This window comes from Alnus glutinosa, chromosome 4 (assembly GCF_958979055.1).
Source record: "Alnus glutinosa chromosome 4, dhAlnGlut1.1, whole genome shotgun sequence".
Lineage (NCBI taxonomy): Eukaryota > Viridiplantae > Streptophyta > Magnoliopsida > Fagales > Betulaceae > Alnus > Alnus glutinosa.
This window is the reverse complement of record NC_084889.1, coordinates 1,031,087-1,049,200: the sequence shown is the minus strand read 5'-3', so window position 1 is coordinate 1,049,200 and position 18,114 is coordinate 1,031,087. Positions and strand designations below refer to the sequence as shown.

At 35.7% G+C, this 18,114-nt stretch overlaps 2 protein-coding genes across 2 annotated transcripts; one reads left to right on the top strand and one right to left on the bottom strand.

Annotated features, from left to right (window-relative positions):
• Nucleotides 1–10,594: 10,594 nt before the first annotated feature.
• LOC133865974 (uncharacterized) lies at nucleotides 10,595–14,314 on the bottom strand. The gene is made up of 7 exons (XM_062302511.1): nucleotides 14,180–14,314; nucleotides 12,771–12,833; nucleotides 12,596–12,675; nucleotides 12,099–12,207; nucleotides 11,681–11,840; nucleotides 11,209–11,372; nucleotides 10,595–11,135 (listed from the first exon to the last, which is right to left on the bottom strand). Exons 1-7 carry the CDS (start codon nucleotides 14,180–14,182, stop codon nucleotides 10,794–10,796), a joined length of 921 nt encoding a protein of 306 aa, XP_062158495.1. The 5' UTR covers nucleotides 14,183–14,314; the 3' UTR covers nucleotides 10,595–10,793.
• Nucleotides 14,315–16,076: 1,762 nt separating this feature from the next.
• On the top strand, nucleotides 16,077–17,306 carry LOC133866984 (CLAVATA3/ESR (CLE)-related protein 12-like). The gene has a single exon (XM_062303654.1). The coding sequence runs from the start codon at nucleotides 16,319–16,321 to the stop codon at nucleotides 16,682–16,684; it is 366 nt and encodes a 121-aa protein (XP_062159638.1). The 5' UTR covers nucleotides 16,077–16,318; the 3' UTR covers nucleotides 16,685–17,306.
• Nucleotides 17,307–18,114: the final 808 nt, after the last annotated feature.

Sequence of the window (18,114 nt, the reverse complement as noted above, 5' to 3'; positions counted from 1 at the left end):
CTTGCAATGGTCATTGATCAGATCGTGAGCATGTCATGTAATTAATTTTGTAGTGCAATTCAAACGGGAATGAATGATTTTATGATTGTAAAGCGAGCTATTAAACAAGGAGACATGGAACAAAATCTCAAGGCAGAATCTGTAACTATATATATGTTGCTCTGATTATTGGATGGAAAAACAAATCTCTAGTGGTTCCTAATTAACAATGATGCACTTTAAGGGTACTTCATTAAGAATGAATATCTGGAAAACTGCATGTCAACCTGAGATCAACTGTGACTCATTTTTTTTTGGTGGGTGAGTGAGATCAACTGTAACATGACTAGTTAAACATTTGCATAGACCTATAAAATAAAAATAAAAATAAAAATTATTAAAATAAATAAATAAATAAAAATTATTTCCATAGATAGATATCAACTTTGTTTTAGTTTGACACTTAGGTAAGTTGATGTATTTCAGATTATATTCGTGTATGGCTTACTTTGCCAAAAAAGTTTTGTATTAAGTGTTAACTTTTTTTCTGGATTAATAATATATAATTGAAATAAACAAAACTGAAATATGAATAAAGGGGTGGTCGGGGCCGGGCAGCCACAAATTAAGGGCCCCGAAACAACAAGCCAGAGTACAATTAAAGGCAACGTCCACTCACAAAGAAAACAAAGCTACACAAGCTAGGGAGGGAGGAGGAGACCACCTCCCACCAGCAACAACAGCCCCACATCGAGGCCAAAACCAGCAAAATTCAGTACAAAAGCTTTTATTTATTTATGTGTAATGGAAAAAGGACCTTCAGCTGATTGATCAGTCTCTTTTTCTCTAATGCTATTGCATACTTTTTCTCTTATTTTCTTTTTTTCATTATAGATGAAGATGACAGAAAAGACCTATTACATACCTTTACATATGCAGATGTTAATTTGTATTTTGTATGTTTAGAAGTATCCTGGAATCCACCGTTTCTCGATCGTCAAAGTTGGCGTAGTGCTCAATCAGATGATCGATCATCTGGGGGGCAAAAACATTCAACACGATAGTTTAATCCCCTTCTTAGAGTAAATCGAGCTGTAGCTACTATCCAATCTAGCAAATATTAAACATGCATGATATATAGTTTAACCTAAGACGCACGACCAGAAAAGAAAAAAATGGACCACGTGCACATGAATAGTGTTTCAAGTCTAACTCGCTGTACGGGTATCAGAGAAAAATGAAAGAGTCACCATGTTTCCATATATAATACTAATATGCGCGCAGCATCACTTTATCCTAGCGAACTAGGGAAGTCAACATACGCAGAAGAAGAATATATATATTATATATATTTAAATGAACTATATTGTCTTATCAATGAAGGGGTAAGCCTCCTAAGCCATACCATCTGGATGAACCGGAACTACACAAATATTGTTGGTATAGTTTTTCACTGCAACTTGACGATGGTGCGCATATATATTTTGCCACGGTCAAGAGGCCTAAAACTGGACTTTGACTTTTTGATATTCATGGCCCAGTTGGTGGACATTTGTAATTACACAAAGAAAAATACTAGTCACATCTGTATTATCTTTTCTCAATATGAAACCAGGGTGTTATAACATTAATATTATATATATATATATACACGTATTTTATCAGAAGATAATATCCATTATGGAGGTGATATATTAAAGTTAAGAAAAAAAAAAAAAAATCTCTTTGAGTTTTTAAAATTTTTTAATGTGACCGACTCAGCCTATATATTCAATTCTCGTATATAAGCATGATACTCATAGTTTAAAATTAGGGGAAATATATTTACCTTCCTAAAATTAACACGCATTTTGCAAAGATACAATAAAATACTATTTGTGACACTAATTAGTAGTCCCTTCAAAGTATCATTTTGTAGCAAAAAGTCCGTTATTAGCTATTTTCGTTAAAATGGACGGAAAATTATGCACGTGCCCAACACGTGCATATTTTAGACTTGAAATAAATAATATTTCCTAAACTACTATCTGTAAAGACACCCCAAACTACCCATTTTTGACACTTGGCCTTCTCAAAGTATCATTTCATTGGGATTTGGCCTATGTAAAATTTCTGATGTTAAAATAGATGAAAAATGCTGTATGTGACTTATATGTGCATGTTTTAGACTTGAAATGTCTAAATTATCTCATTTTTTGGAAGAAAAAAAGCAACAAAAATTCAAGAAGAGAGAGAGAGAGAGAGAGGAGGGGTTGAGGAGTGGTCAACCACCCTTGAAGGCTTTTGAGGAAGCCAAATGCCCCTTCAAGGCTAAGGGTGGTTTCGAACGCGTGCTCAAAAGCCTAAAGAGCAACAACCCTTGTTTTGGCTGTTTGGCCACCATCTAATTGAGGTTCCAAATCACAATGAAGTAACAGTTTGAAGGAGTCAATTGTCATAAATTGGTAGTTTAGGTGTGTATTTGTAAATGGAAGTTTAGGAAAATTTTGGCATTTCAAGTTAAAAATATGCACGTGTAGGTCATATGCACTTTGTTTTCCCATCCACTTTAACACCAACAATTAACGGATTGACTCTTTTTCCAACTTAAGATTAGCCAAAAGAGAGAGATTGAACAAAACTTCTTTTGGACTAGATCTCAACAAATCCTCAATTCAAAATGGAAAACTATTTAAAATAATATATGGGGTTTTCTTTTTTCTTTTCTTTTTTTCAAAAATATATATATTATACGATATTGCTTTTTTTAAGATATTAAATTTTTTGTAAGCAAATATGAGATGAAAAAAATCGGAGAGTGTACAACTCATAGAGGAATGAACATATTTTCCTTGGTTTAAAGGCACTACTTCAAGGGAGTTCACAGTGCGAAACGTCTATCATATGGAGAAAGAAAGGAAATATCTGTAGGAAGGGGAAGGTTCCACCAGTTCTAGGTGTGGCAAAATTTAGAAAACTATATGGAGCCTCAAGGTGCCAAACCCAGTTAAAGTGTTTTTATGGCAGGCTTGCAACAATCTCCTCCCAACAAAACATAATCTACTAAAGAAAGGTATTGTCAATGACTCTCTTTGTATTTTTTGTAACTTAGAGTGTAAAAGTGCCACATTTTATGGAGTTGAGTGTGAAAGTGTCACATTTTATGGAAGGGGGTTTGATATATATATATATATTCACAACTTTCTTGACACAACAGATTTTAAAGCCGTAATGACCATGAACTTATTAAAACTTCGTAGTTAAGTGTGATTCTGTGAGAGTAGTACCGGGATGGGTGACATTCTGAGAAGACTGGTTCGGGGGAATCAAAAGAAGACAATATTGTGTTGTTGGGGGTGTATCGTTACAAATGGTATCAGAGTCATTGCCCAGCATGAGATGGAGGGGCATGCACAAGCTCATGAGGGTCATCAGCGGGAGTTCGAATTCGGCTCAAAGTTGTAGTTAAGTGTGATTCTGCGAGAGTAGTACCGGGATGGGTGACATCTTGAGAAGACTGGTTCGGGGGAATCAAAAGCAGACAATATTGTGTTGTTGGGGGTGTATCGTTACAAATGGTATCAGAGTCATTGCCCAGCATGAGATGGAGGGGCATGCACAAGCTCATGAGGGTCACCAGCGGGGGTTCGAACTCGGCTCAAAGTCGAAAGTTATTTATCACATAAACAAGCTCGTTTAAATTTTCCTTTGTTTCTGAAACTCAAAATAGAGAGCAATACTGCAATAGATATAGGAAAAACACACACACACACACACACACACACACACAATCTTCGATGAAATGAAAAAAATGAAGTGTTTTTCTTTTTCTTTTCTTTTTTTCTTTCTTTCTTCTTGTTCTTCTTCTTCTTCTCTCTCTTCTTTTTTTTTTTTTTTTTTTCCCGATTTTCTCATGACCCAAAACTATGAAGGTGAAGGAGAAATAGAGATTCACCAAAAAAATCACAATGCCAGTGAAATTTTAGGATAAATAACTCAAAACTCAAAACTCAAATTTATTTATGCAAGAGAGTAATCAAGTTAACATAGAAAAAGTAACAACACAAAATTTTTACAACAACAAAACATATCTAACAGGAAGAAGATGCCTCGTATGAGTGAACCCAAAGTGGCCTTTGTCTTCCTCAATTGGCCAAATCTTGAGAGTGAGGCCGCGGCTTCGTCGTTTTGAGAATCAGAGATTGAAGTATAGTGTGTGCAGAGAAAGGACGAGAGAGGCAGAGAGATTGTGATGACCACCATTATGAGAGGTGCATGTGTTATGGAAAAGAATAAGATGCTGTTGAGAGAAAGAAGAAAATGATTGATTAAGAAGTGTGATAGAAGATGATGCGTGTTTCAGAAGCCAGAACTATCTCAATAAGAGGGGATGTCTCTTTGTAGCACATGATGTGCGACTTCCAAGGTTGATTGTCAGATGGAGGATCGAGATGGAGAGTTGGCTCCCACTATATTATTGTGTTTTGTAGTTATTTCCTGTGTTTTATTACCTTTAGCATTCGTGCGTTTTGTGTGGGAAACACTTGCATTTTGTGTGGGCTTGTGAATGACTGATTCTTTCAACCACTCTATAAGAGTCATAAGACTATAACTAGACTTCTGTAGTAGAATAGAAAATAAACAAATAAAAAGTTAAACTTTATATAATATAAAATTTATATTTATAAGACAAACCTCCACACACACACACATATAAAAAAATATAATGAACGAGCCTATCGAGCTGAGTCGAACTTCCACAAGCTTTGTTCACAAGCCTACCCTAAGCTGAGCTGAGTATTGGCATGTTCAACTCGTTTATTAAACGAGCTTAGAAAAATAATCAAGGTTTGTTCTTTTAATAAACGAACTGATCCCGAGTCGAGCTAATCCGAGCCAAGCCCGAGCATGCTCACGAGTAGTTCTGTTCGCTTACAGCCTTATGTATAAACGCACTTTTCTTGACACAATGTGTTTTAAAGCCGTAATGACCATGAACCTATCAGAACTCTACAATTAATCATGCTTCTATGAGAGTAGTACCAAAATGGGTGACCTATTGGGAAGTCTGGTTTAGGAGAGCTAAAAGCGGACAATAGTGTGTCGTTGGGGGTAGGTCGTTATACTGGGGGGCTGTGGGAGAAGGGTGCAAAAGAGTTCTAGGGGTTGAGTAAATTTTATAGAGGTCATGATGGAAGCATAGTTAGGTGCTCGGAGGAGGAAATTGAATTTTTGATAGTGATTGCAATGAGTATTGGTTTAGAAGAAATACAGTGGTACATGGGGGCGAGTTTACTCACCCAAACCGCATTATTCAAGAGGCTGAAGTGTTTCTAAATGAGAACAAAATAGCAAATGTAAAAGAATGAGTAATTGAGAAACAAAGTATTGATAAAGGACATAAACAATGTAAAGACCTACCATAAGGAATATTGCAAGGATAATTGGGACATGGCCATTGACCTCACCAATTGGCGTCTGTGTATCAGTGTCATTGTGCAAGATCATTTGGGTCATGTGATTGCTACTAGAAGTTAGACTACATGTATTGTATTCGAACCTGTGATAGCGGAAGCGAAGGCTGCCTTGAATGTAGCAGAGTTTAGCCGTGATTTGGGTCTACAATATTATTTTGGAGGGTGATTCATTGCATGTAGTACATGCAGTAAAGTTAACAATGGACAAACTGGAGTTGGTATGAGCAGATTGTGTAGGATACTAAAGGCGTCTTAAATAAGCTCCAGATAGTGTTTGGATGAAAAAAATTTCTATGTGGATCTATACTGACATTGTAACTTTAGAGCAACATGCTCTATTATCTCATAGCAATTTTGATATGTTTTCCTCATATTTTAATGAAAGATTGATTTTTTTTTTATTTATTTATTTTTTTTAAAAAAAAGCATAATTTTGTATGTTATGTATTTGATTTCTAGAAGACGAGACTTTGACAACCTAAAATTTCTTACGAAGATAGAATTTAAGACAAAAACCCGTGCTATGTGTAGGTTATAAGGTAGTAGTAATATCAATACTAATAATCATAATATATTTTCTCAAAAAAAAAATAATAATCATATATATATAGTATTATTACTATAAAGGGCATTTTGGACTTTATACAGTTTTATGATGCATTTCAAAATTTTAAGGGAAAAACAGTTATTTCGGTTTAGCATGATAGCTATTTGTTGTCCATGGTACGTACTATATATTATATCCTTCATTAATTAGTGATTAGGAAAATACGTTAGTTGAAATTAATTTGAACTTTAGACACCCTTTGTAACGACTAACGGGAAAAGTGTTATCTACATCTACGCTATATTCCAAAAGGACTGGTCAATTTAAAGCTTATCTGGAATCCCTTATAAAGCTCAATTTCACCTAATAACTAAGTAATGTGAGACTTAACACTCATAATTATCTTTATAAACTATACTCATTCTATGTGGGCTATTCATCTTCTCAATATATATGGGACCAGGGTGTTACAAGCTCCCCCTCTTAAACTCCTGACGTCCTCGTCAGAACCACGTTATGCAACGCTTCAGTATTACATGGCCTGCCGTTACTAGGTGATTCTAATACCATTTGTAATGACTTTCGAGAAAAGCCCTAGCCACATTTGCGCCATCACTCAAAAATGACTAGTCAATTTGAAGCTTTCTTAAAATTCCTTATAAAACTCAGTTTCACATAATAACTAAGTAATGTGAAACTTAGCACTCATGACTATTTTTATAAACCACATCTACTTTATGTGAGCTACTCATCTTTTCAATATGGGACAAGGTGTTACACCTTTGATGTCTTAATAATTGATTCAGCTTAAAGTTCAGGAGATAATATTTAGGATTAGAACATTAATCCACAAACATTCTCAACCCAAGCCAATATTCGAGATTAGGTTATACACACATTCTATGCAAAGCAACTTGCAATCCAAGAAGAAGAAGTGATCATTTTTACTGCTTCCAGAACAAAATGAATTTCAAAAAGGGAAAAAATAAATAAAAAATTATGGTAACAGAAGACAGTAATTAATGAAAGTAAACTGTAGTTTCATCAGATTAATTTTAAAAGTAAGCACAGAGTCAATGCAGCGGCAGACACTACTGTACCAGACACACCCAGTATTGGTAACAATGCAGAAGCCGCAGAGGCATTTAATATTGTTCACTTTTTGCAGATGAACACCGAGAGAAGAAAATATGCTTATTCTTGACTGCGATCTAAAGTGAAGAAAAAAAAAAGAAAAAAAAGACACTTGTGGGTCCGATTTTGCTTGATTCACTTACTAAAAAACGATCCAATAATAATACTTATTGTTACAAAAAAAATTGCTAACAGACTTTCATCCTCAAAAATGATTTTTCAAAGTGAAATATAGAATTAACAACGATATAATGATACTATGAAAAAGGTTGAAATAGAAGTAAAAGTTTTTTTCAAATTTTTTATTGACTCAAAAAGTAAAGAACAATTTAACTTGATTTATTATTTATCCTTCACAGAAAATAAAAAACTTTGTGAACTCAACTCCTGCCAATAGAAAGCTTCCTTGAACGTAAGAGGTAACACAAACATGTTTGTATTGTACAAGACAAGCCTAGGCAGTCTATTGGCTAGGTAAGAAAAATCTAGGCAGTCAGTGATATAATTCAAAAAAAAATTGAAGGAAAAAAAAAAAAAAAAAAACCCGCAATAAAATAAAGAAATGGAAGTCCAAGAATCAAAGTTGTTGCGTAGATAGAGGAGAAGAAGATATGCAAATCGCAGTCAATCTACTTAAGACCTTTCTTCAAGTAATAGCAACCCTACAATGGGTCGGCATCATTGTAAGTTTGACCGATCGATGTGTTAAAAAGCATGCATTCCTAATATACGTTGCACTTTTGAGTCTTATATTTCCATGCATTAATTGTGTATTATATATGCTCGCAGACGCATGCTAGGCATAATTAGCATACAAATAAGTAGAAGAAACAGGCACTAAAATCACCATAACTTCAAAATTCCACCAAATATGTGAGTGTGTGTGTGTGTGTGAGAGAGAGAGAGAGAGAGAGAGAGAGATTTACTTAATAAGAAGGTAGGATGATTAGGTTTTACTGACCTAGAGTGTTTGCAGCAATCACCCTTCAATTCAACATTCGCGGATCCGTTCGTCGCCCAAACCGGAATGTGAAGTACACACAGCCAAAGCCATAAACTCCAAAGAAGAAAATACCAAAACTCTAGTGAAGTAGACCATTCAGAAGAAAGTGTATGTATCATGGAGCTACAAACCCGGAAAAGAGAAGCCTGTGTTATGTTTAAACCCAAAACCTGATTTTTTGGGGAGAGAGACAAGCAAGAGCACCTCAAATGATGGCTTTTTGTACTGGCGGTGCACAATAAGAGCTGACAGAACTGGCCCTTATGTTATTCAATTCTTTCTTTTTTTTAATGATTCGGTAGAGAAATAAGTTAGTTATTTGGATTTGATTTGCTAGTTTTGACTCAGTTGCGTGATCTTATTGCAGTGTTAGGTGGTTGTAGGCTTTATAGGTGTACGGAGGAGTTTCTGTGCAGCTAAAAAGTGAGAGGAATCCAAACTGGGCACAACAAGATCATTAAGCATATCGTGTCTGCCGCTGCTTACAGCCGGAACTATTCTATCTTCTTTTTCTAATGATTCAGTCCAAATTGTTCACTAACTACTGTGTATGACAGCAAAGAGTGCATGTATTTCTTTTGTTTTATCTTCCAGGGTTTGACACGTTTATAGATGTCACGCGCTAGCTCTTGGGACAACAGATTAAAATGTTGAGGCAGTGATTAGGTAGCTAGAGCTACCCCTTTAATTGCCTTCCCCTACACGGCCCAACTTCGACAACAGTATTGGTAAACATTTTTATAGCAAGAAAAGACACATTTTAGATAATACGGACAACCCCAATTCAAATCAAAACAGTTTGACCGGAGGAGATGAAGACGCAGAGGATGACGATATGGATATTAATGAAGGAGTTCAAAATACCTTTTACAGTCAAAATAATATCTCCACTTCGGCACTTGTGCTCCTAAAATTTGAAGTGACACTTGGACATCACAACTCACAAGGAAACTAAATGATAAGATTATTATTGAGGATTAAAGTAGGGGATATACATGTATATACATAAAACAGTATGAAGTCTATGTCATGGGCAAGTGGACTTGATAATTTGGGGGTAAAGAGCATTTTTTCCTAAAAAATTCAAAAAATAATTAAAACAAAAAAAAAAAAGAAGAAAAAGAAAACTTTAAAAAATGAAGGTGGCGGGGAGCTCTCCTCTCCACCACCTTGGGGTGGCTGGACCACTTCCTCACCTAAAGGTGGGGGGTACGTCTACCCACGATTTATAGATATTGAATAAAAAGCCCATTAATCGAGTTTAACTCAAGCAAAGGCCTAGCGCATGTCAAACCATAGGCGAGAGGTCGTGAGAATCCAAGATTTTTGGGCGTGTCTTGGATACTCAAAACACGCTCCACGAAGTTGCTTCTAATCTGGATATGGATATACACGTTCTGGATTATTTGAAGGCACACATTTCGGGACGTGCAATGACCCACGTTCCGAGGCCACGATCAGAGAGATGTTTTCACCCATTTCTAGAGACTAACCATTTCAATCCTTAAAGATAAATACATATCAACTCCTAGGTTTTATCTAGCTAAAATTATTGTTATTGAATCAATACACTTGGTATCAGGGGCAGAGCCACTTGGCAACCCCCCTCCCAAAAAAAAAAAAAATCTAAAAATTAAAATTAAAATTTTACCCTTAATTTTTTTTTATTAATATTTTTTTTTTAAGTTTTGGCCCCCCAAATTTGTAAAAGCTAGCTCCGCCTCTGCCTATTATATCATATAATTGACTTCATCATCAGAGTGGGACTAGCTGGCACCCCAATAAACACCCTCTCTAGATTTCTTATTTTGCAAAAGGAGATTACCATTACTCTACGAAGCTTTTGGCGCCCAACCGAAACTGTTTTAACATTCTTTTTCTTGTATTACTACTGACCTTGCTTGGAAATATATATATATATATATATATATATATATATATATATATATATATATATATGCATGAAGCTGGCTAGCTCTCTCAGTTGATGGGTTTAGACTCTAGAGAGCTCTTTCTCTTGCCTCCCCTGTGCTCTGTTGTATTCTTTGGTTTCATTTTAATAAAGCCTACCTATCTGATTAAATAACCATTAGCAGAGTTCCCTACCTCAACCGGTAACTGCTTATGACGCAGAGCGTTTTTCTCGCGTACAAAATGATTTCTCAGACTCCATTTCTTTGTTGTTTTTGAACTATGATGCATAAAGGTCATAGGTTTATCTTCAACGGTTAACTACCTTTTTTTGGCATCTAGGCTTTTAAAAGAGAAGGAAACAGGCATTGTGCTTTCACCGTTTAGGTTTTACTCATTCCGTCCATATTCTGTTAAAAAAGTTTACGGATTTTGTGCCGCGTGTAAAACCAATAAAACACTGACACACGTCCATCCTCATCCAGATGCTATTTCCCAATTATTTTGTAGGCTGAACACATCAAAGCTTTTCATATACTGCCTTTTGCAAGAAACAAGTTGAAGTGTAGAGAAAAGGGAAGTAGAGTATTCAAGTGGCGATAACGTCTGAAGTGCAGAAGCTTGACACATACAAACACCCAATAGACAACAATAACGCTCAAATCTATGTACATACTCCATTGCCACTATGAACAGGCGATGTTGAAAGCCAAATCAACACCAGATGCTCTAGAAAAACTGCGATTATATCATTCTAGGAAACTTAACTTCCTCTGTGCCTCCGTGAAGTAACGGCACTCTGTGACCACGATGATGGCTTGAACCCCCCTGCCAGTATGTTGGATGCAGCGGCTGCACTAATTCTCCTTCTCTTAGATTCTAGCCCCAATTGTCTCTTAGCGGATGTGGAAGACCCAGACGACCCAGAGAAGATAGAAGCGGCATTGATCAATGCTCGCTTATCCTTCCTATTTCTGTCGAACTTGGCAGAAAACTTCACATGGGCTGCACTGGCAACATCTTCTTCAGCTGGTGGAAGCAGTCGTATGTTGAGGCCCCTTTTCCTTGAAACAGCCTCCTCTTCAGCGACTCTTTTCTTTTGATTCTGTGAAAATCCGAAAGTGAGAAGTCAATCAAAGAAATGAAAATGAAGAGCTAATATAAGCTCAGTAACATACTCTAAGTTGTGCCCGAAGAGCCTTGTTGAGGGCATAGTCATCTGAATGCCTGGCATCAGATACTCGCTGGAGGCGAACTATCACTGGCTCAGCTTCTTTCTTCTTCTGCAAATCCTCTTCCTGGTGTTCAAGACGATAAAATGGATCTGCTAGTTTACCTCTTTCTGGGATAAAAGAAAATTGAGGTTAAGATTTGGAAAGAAACATCACAGAAACACAACAATAAGTAGCTATAAAATATCCCGTGGAAAATATCTGAGCCCTTAGTTTTACATCATGTTAAAACCCGTTAAGTGGTCCACCAAGAAAAGATAAGTACATAAAATGAACGTTTTTAGAACGCAATCAACTCAATCTATTTCCATCTGACATGAGTGCCGAGTGCCAACCCCCCCGCCCCCCCCCGCAAGAAAAAAAAAGGAGAAAAAAAGCCAAGAGCAGGAAGAGAAAAAAAAAACCAATCCAAACTAACCTTCATCCGCAGGGAGTGCAAAGGTCTCTGCATCTTCAATGTCATACTCCTCAGTCTTTTGTTGGGCCCCACTGATGATCACATACGCACAATTTTTTGGATCTGTCTGAATAACAATCTCATGTTTACAGCACGCGGACTTCATTGTAAAGCTCCATATCTGAAAGAAGCACACCGACCTTAACCGTTGATTGAAAATACTGTGAGAGGAGGCACCGAAAAATAAGAAAAGCTAAAACTAACTATCACAGTTAAATATGACTAGATGCTTATAGACAGAATAAGTCAGAAAGTGACTACATGTCTATTTGTGTGTTTCAAACAAAACACGTCGTGAATATAATCTTTAACATATTCATGGTCCTTGCAATCTTACATCAAACAGTCAGACGCATCTTTAATCAGTTGCAAAACATACCTTTGTAGAATAATAATTTCCCACTTGCTTTTTCTCCGCATTGAACCTAACACCCTTTGCAATCATAGAATTGCATCCACCACACCATATATTATAGGGCATCTCAAACCTGAAAGCAAGGTGAAGAGCAATTAGGAATTGGCAAAGAAAGAAAAGAAAAGAGATCCATAGATGCACAGGAAAGAAAACAATAAAAAGTAAGGATAGAAATGAAAAAAAAAATAAAAAAATCTATAAAAAAGAGCCCTCGTTTTCATAAAGAAAGTCTTAAGCCTGGAAAGGCCTGCAAATATAAGAGGTTGTCAAGCCAAACTCTAGTTGCCCACGACTGTTGTAAAGTGTGTTATTGCCCTGAGCCGCACATGGGGGCTCTCCTTTTCCATTATCAGCCAAAGCTTATAAGTCACTAAACCATGTAAATATCTTTCCAATACAAATGTAAGATTTTCGAGACAGACATACTATCAGAAACTTGGGGAATGCGTACGGTGCTTTACCTTATAATCAGTATGCCTTGGTCTAGTTTTCTTGCCCTCTCTCTCAGAGCATGTTGACCATTGAACTTGTTCAAAGAACCCTGAAAAGAAGAACAATTGTGAGAAAATTTAAGTACTAATGCACCGTCATAAGGTATTTTAACAATGTACTATAGCAACTACGATTGAAGCATACCTGACTTGGGGTCCATTCTGGAGGATAGTAAAAATTGTCTGCTCTAGCAGCTGCAAGTGAAGACTGCAGAAATCCAAGCAAACCAAGTTTAGCAGATTCAATGAATGGATAGGGAGATGATTGATAAAAGCAAAAAGAATCAGAAAACGCCAAAGCATCATTTGAAAATAACTTTGAGAATTACAGTTTCATGTCAGACATGAATAATTATCACTTCTCAGAGATTCTGCTCAAAAGCGAAACTGATCTATAAAATACAAGAATTAACCCTTCAAACATACAGAAGTAAAAGGGTATCATAACTTGGAACGGCCACCACTAGATTGACAAATCAACAGTGATCAAATGGGTCAATTTTAATGGAAAAATACAATTTGTGAAACCCTCCTCCCAAAAAATAGGATGAAGGGTAAAGTCGTTAGTTCAAGATCCACTAGGTGTCTGTAACTTGCCACTTCACCAAAAGAAAAAGAAGAAGAAGCAGAAAACAATTTGATAGACCCCCTCCTCCCATAAAAATAGGATGGAGGGTAAAGTAGGTAGTTAGTTCAAGATCAACTAGGTGTCTGTAACTTGCAAATTCACCAAAAGAACATTGTAAATGTCCTACGAAGCTTTACAAGGAAAATTGTGATAAACAAACATGGAGAACTAATATAAATGTCGGATGCTACCATTTATTCCAGTGTAAGCCTCAAAAAATAGTTCTCAATTTGTTGACGTCAAAACTATGGAGATTAACAATACATGCTCTGGACAAAGTAAACTATGCTACTTGCAAATTTCTCCAAAAAGCATCAAGCACCTCAAGCAATATCCTACTGTCTCTAACTGTCTTCCCATTTCAAAAGATGTATCTCAAAAAGCTATATAATATGACCCAAGTTGTTATGATAACCTAAGTCGTTTAGAACAGACCTCTTCAGCTGGAAATTAATATTTAAAAAAGAGAAAAAGAAATAATAGCCAGTAAACAAATTCAAGTTACAGCTACAAAATTTATTAATTTCTCTGATTATAACCGATTTTTTCCTATGATTCAGGATCTAATTGGTCCGGATCATACCGGCTAATCTTTTTTTCTTTTTTCTTTTTTTTTTTTAATTTTATCTTTTTATAATCATCAAAACCATCTAAACGCTAATACAAATTAAATAATGAAGAAAGCTAAAGAAAAAAAAAAACAAATTAAAGCAATTAAACACTAAAATATGGTAAGCAAACCAGTAAGGAAAGGCATCTAATTAAACGCCTAGGGGTCTTTTGAGACAAATAAAAACCCTAAAATACATAAGAATTGTGTGAAATTAATAAGAAACACTTTTCCCAGAAATAAAAACGAGCAAATTCAAACAATAAACCCTAAAATAATTATCTTTGTGAAAATCAGAGATACAAATTTTGCGTACCATCTTCGCTTCTTCGAATCAGGATTCCGATGCACAACGCCGAGTTCTGAGTCGGACCCGAAAGAAATAAGACTACCAAAGAGGACCCCTTTTCGTGTTTCTATTGGATAAAGAAGATGGTGTCGTATTGCTTTTGTAATACTTTTCTAGGCGTATCTTGTCGACCGTGGGCTTTAGTCCTTTACGGTTGAGTCTATTGGGCTTGGGTAAATTATTATTGAGTCGGATCGAGCAATGCCCAACCCATCAATCAATAAGGTCCAATATGTTTAGGCCTTGGGTTAAGGCTGTGACGAGGACCTCTCACCGCTTTGTAGTTTTCGGTTTACTTTCACCCTTTTCGGGGGGCTAGGTGAAAAGTCAACGTAATAGCAATATTAACTCCAATATTATTGGCAAAAAAATTGTATAGGAAATCAAATCGAACCCATTAAATTTTAGATAAAGTTTTTCAATTTATTTATTAAATTAACTTGTATTTAAAATACATGCAATTATGATATACATTTTTAAAAATGTATATAAGAATCATATGCTCTATAAAAAAAATTGCATGTGAGAATTAAAAATTCATATCAATTTAATAAATTGAGTTAAAAAAAAAAAATGCTTTCAATCTAAGTGAGGGAAAACTTTGTCCTTCAACTTTTGATTGGCACATGAAATTAGATTCTTTAAGATTTAAATAAAAGTGTCATGCAAGTTATAAATCCTATAGTGTCATATTAAATTAAGAAAGCTTGATGAACACATAGCAAGAGGATTAGCCCTTCCATCAATGCATATAAAGTATTATGTTCTTCCTTTGGGTAGTTATGATTAATTAAGCACTAAATTTGGCATGTGCCTCTCAATTATCATTCAATTTTCCTCGGTATATATATGCCAAAGATATACATAAATCCTATTACGTTCTATGTTCACTTGAAACATGTATATTGGTATGAAAAAAGCTAGATCACTATTGAATTTTAAATAAGATTGATAATTTTTTTTTACACGACCCACAAGTTATACACGAACATAACACGAAATTAGCAGATTAGGGTTAAAGGTTTTAACTCATTTAATTAAATGGGTCGAGTTAGAGTTGACCTATATAGTCTTATACATATGTTTTGACACAACCCAAACTCGACACCTGATATTTACGACTTACAACACGACCCAAACCCAACACAAAATTAGTGTATTAGTGTTGAAAGGGTCTAATCCGTTATAATTAAATGAGTCAGATTATAATTGACCTATATAATTTTATACCTAACTTCAACACAATTCAAACACGATACGCAAATACAAATTACCACCCGTAATTCCAAACCATTTAATGCAATTAGCATTCAACAAAAAGCTACCTTAAGTTGCTGTTTCCCAGCGCGGCTTGGATTGATTGCAAGTTGTTTTTATGTTATTCTTTTCACCATAAGTAAAGAAATTAACTAGTTTTATTTATGGCCATATATTTCAAACCGACATGATGCCATATGTCCTTCTTTCGTTCTTTCTTTATTTATTTACTTATTTTGACATTATAGTTTATCGTCACCTTTTTCCATACAGTTCATAGATTGCTTTGCCCATAGAAAATGTGGATAGCATATTCCCCACCTTTGTATTTAGTTGCAATTCACTCAAACCAGTATGGAACTTTCCTTGTACCCAATCTTGCGTTGTCCTGCACCTGGAGAGAGAGAGAGAGAGAGAAGAGAGAGAGAGAGAGAGATTAAACATTTATATATTCTACTTATGTATCAAAAATATTCAAGAACTTAATAATAAGCACAATCATACATAATTCAAGGTTTGACAATCGACAATTATGATCCTTTTTTATTCCTTTATTTCGAAGGAACTTTCATTGGGAAAAGGGTCTACCGGCCTCTCTCTCTCTCTCTCTCCCTCTCTCCCCTACACTCTCTCAATAAATAAGCATAAAAAGGTACTCTTGAGTCTCACATGGAAGGAAAAAAAAGGCACACACATTTCAACCCTCTCCATATTAGTTCATTAGATTGAAGGTGTCAAAACAAACCACGAAAAATCTCCATCTACTGAAACCTCTCCCTTGAGTTCTTCCTCATTCCACTGCTCCATGCTTCGTCTTCTTACCCTTCTCCCTCCTCCTCCTCCTCCACCATGGCCTTGAAAGTATCTCAAATGGTTATTTTCATTCTTCTTTGGCTCTCTCTCCTCTTGCTATTGTTTCATGAATTCCACAATCTCAAGTCCAAGATCAATAACAAACAAATCCCCACCACCACCACCACCACCATAAGCTATTCACCGCTCTCTCGCCACCCTTTGATCAGCAGAAAAGTTCTAGCCAGCAAATTTGACTTCACCCCATTTGTAAAACACCACCAACCACACACCGGTACCCACCACCGGAAACCTTCACCAAACGCGCATGTGCAGCCCGAGCCGGCTGAAAGCGAGATTGATCCGCGTTATGGTGTTGAAAAGCGCCGTGTTCCCACTGGTCCAAACCCGTTGCACCATTGATGGTCATGATATCAATCTCAGGTGAATACACAGGAGAGAAAAAGAAATGGCTAGTGGAAACTTTCATTGCTTGTATTCTGAATTTACATCTTTTTCTAGTTTATATATATGGATCGTGGTGTATGATATATTTGAGAGTATGATGGAGCTGCTTGTACATGTATTAATTAAGGTTATTGTCATCATAAAAGGGAGAGAATACTACACAATTTTGGGTTGCTAGCGCATGATTACCATGATGATGCTTAATTCATGATTATGATTTTTTCGGTCATTTTTTTTATGTTTGGTTTCAAAGAAACATGAGTAGCTGTGACGGCACGGCACATTGCGGGGAGAAGATTTTCAGCTGCACCATAATAATGGTATTTATTGATGAGGTTGGTTAGTGTAAAAGCTTTGCTTTCTTTATATATATATATATATATGAGAGCAGTGTTCAAAACACGTGACGGGTTTGGTGGCACGTGAGACCCTCTTTGGTTGCACCGACCATATTATAACAAGAACGTCCTTTGCTATTCAATTGCTGTATGTGGGATTCTTTTTCCAAAGAAATTAAACAGCATAAGGCCAGGAAGCAGTCTACATGATCATCACCTCTAAGTGTGACCTCTCTCTAAATATGTTTGAGCTCTCGATCATATATATATGTATACATTCTTAATTATTTCAAAAGTCTAAGTCAATAAAAAAAAATTATGAATTTAATCATTTAATTTATATTTTAACACCTGATCATTAATTATGAGCTCAAGAGCTCTCATTTAACAAGTAAAATCACACAAAATGCTCAATTAAAATTAAAACTAAATTACGAAAACAATGTTCAAACTTAAAATCTAATACGTACTTTGTATTTATATGATTTTCAACGGTGTCCGAACGACCTTGAAATGCATGCCTTACCAATTATCTAATATCCACCTTTGTGAAAGTTCACGGGTATCTAAGAGCAGGCTATAATCAGATGGAGATCGATAGGAAAAAGACAGTCCATTTTTGTAAACCTGTTTCTCAATGTGTATTATATATATATATATATATATATGTGTGGATGTCGTAATAAACAATTTATTTTTTCTTCTTTGTTATTTGGTGGTTGACTTTGTGAGAATACTATATATATATATATATATAGAGTGATACTATGTCATGACTGTAGATGGATTACATATTTAGTGCGTAAAAAAGCGAACCCCATCTTTGAGATCTTCTAGTGGGATGTTGTAAATGTTAATGGAGCACCGAATGGTGAGGGACCCTCTATCTATCAACTCTGAGGTGGCTGTGTCAACTAATCACACAAGTTATATATGAACTCCAAACCAACGAGACCTAATGTTGGGAAGGCCATTCAAGCCTCACTATATTAATTGGATAGAGATTTAATTTTGTAGTTATATTACTAACAATTTACATCGTAAATC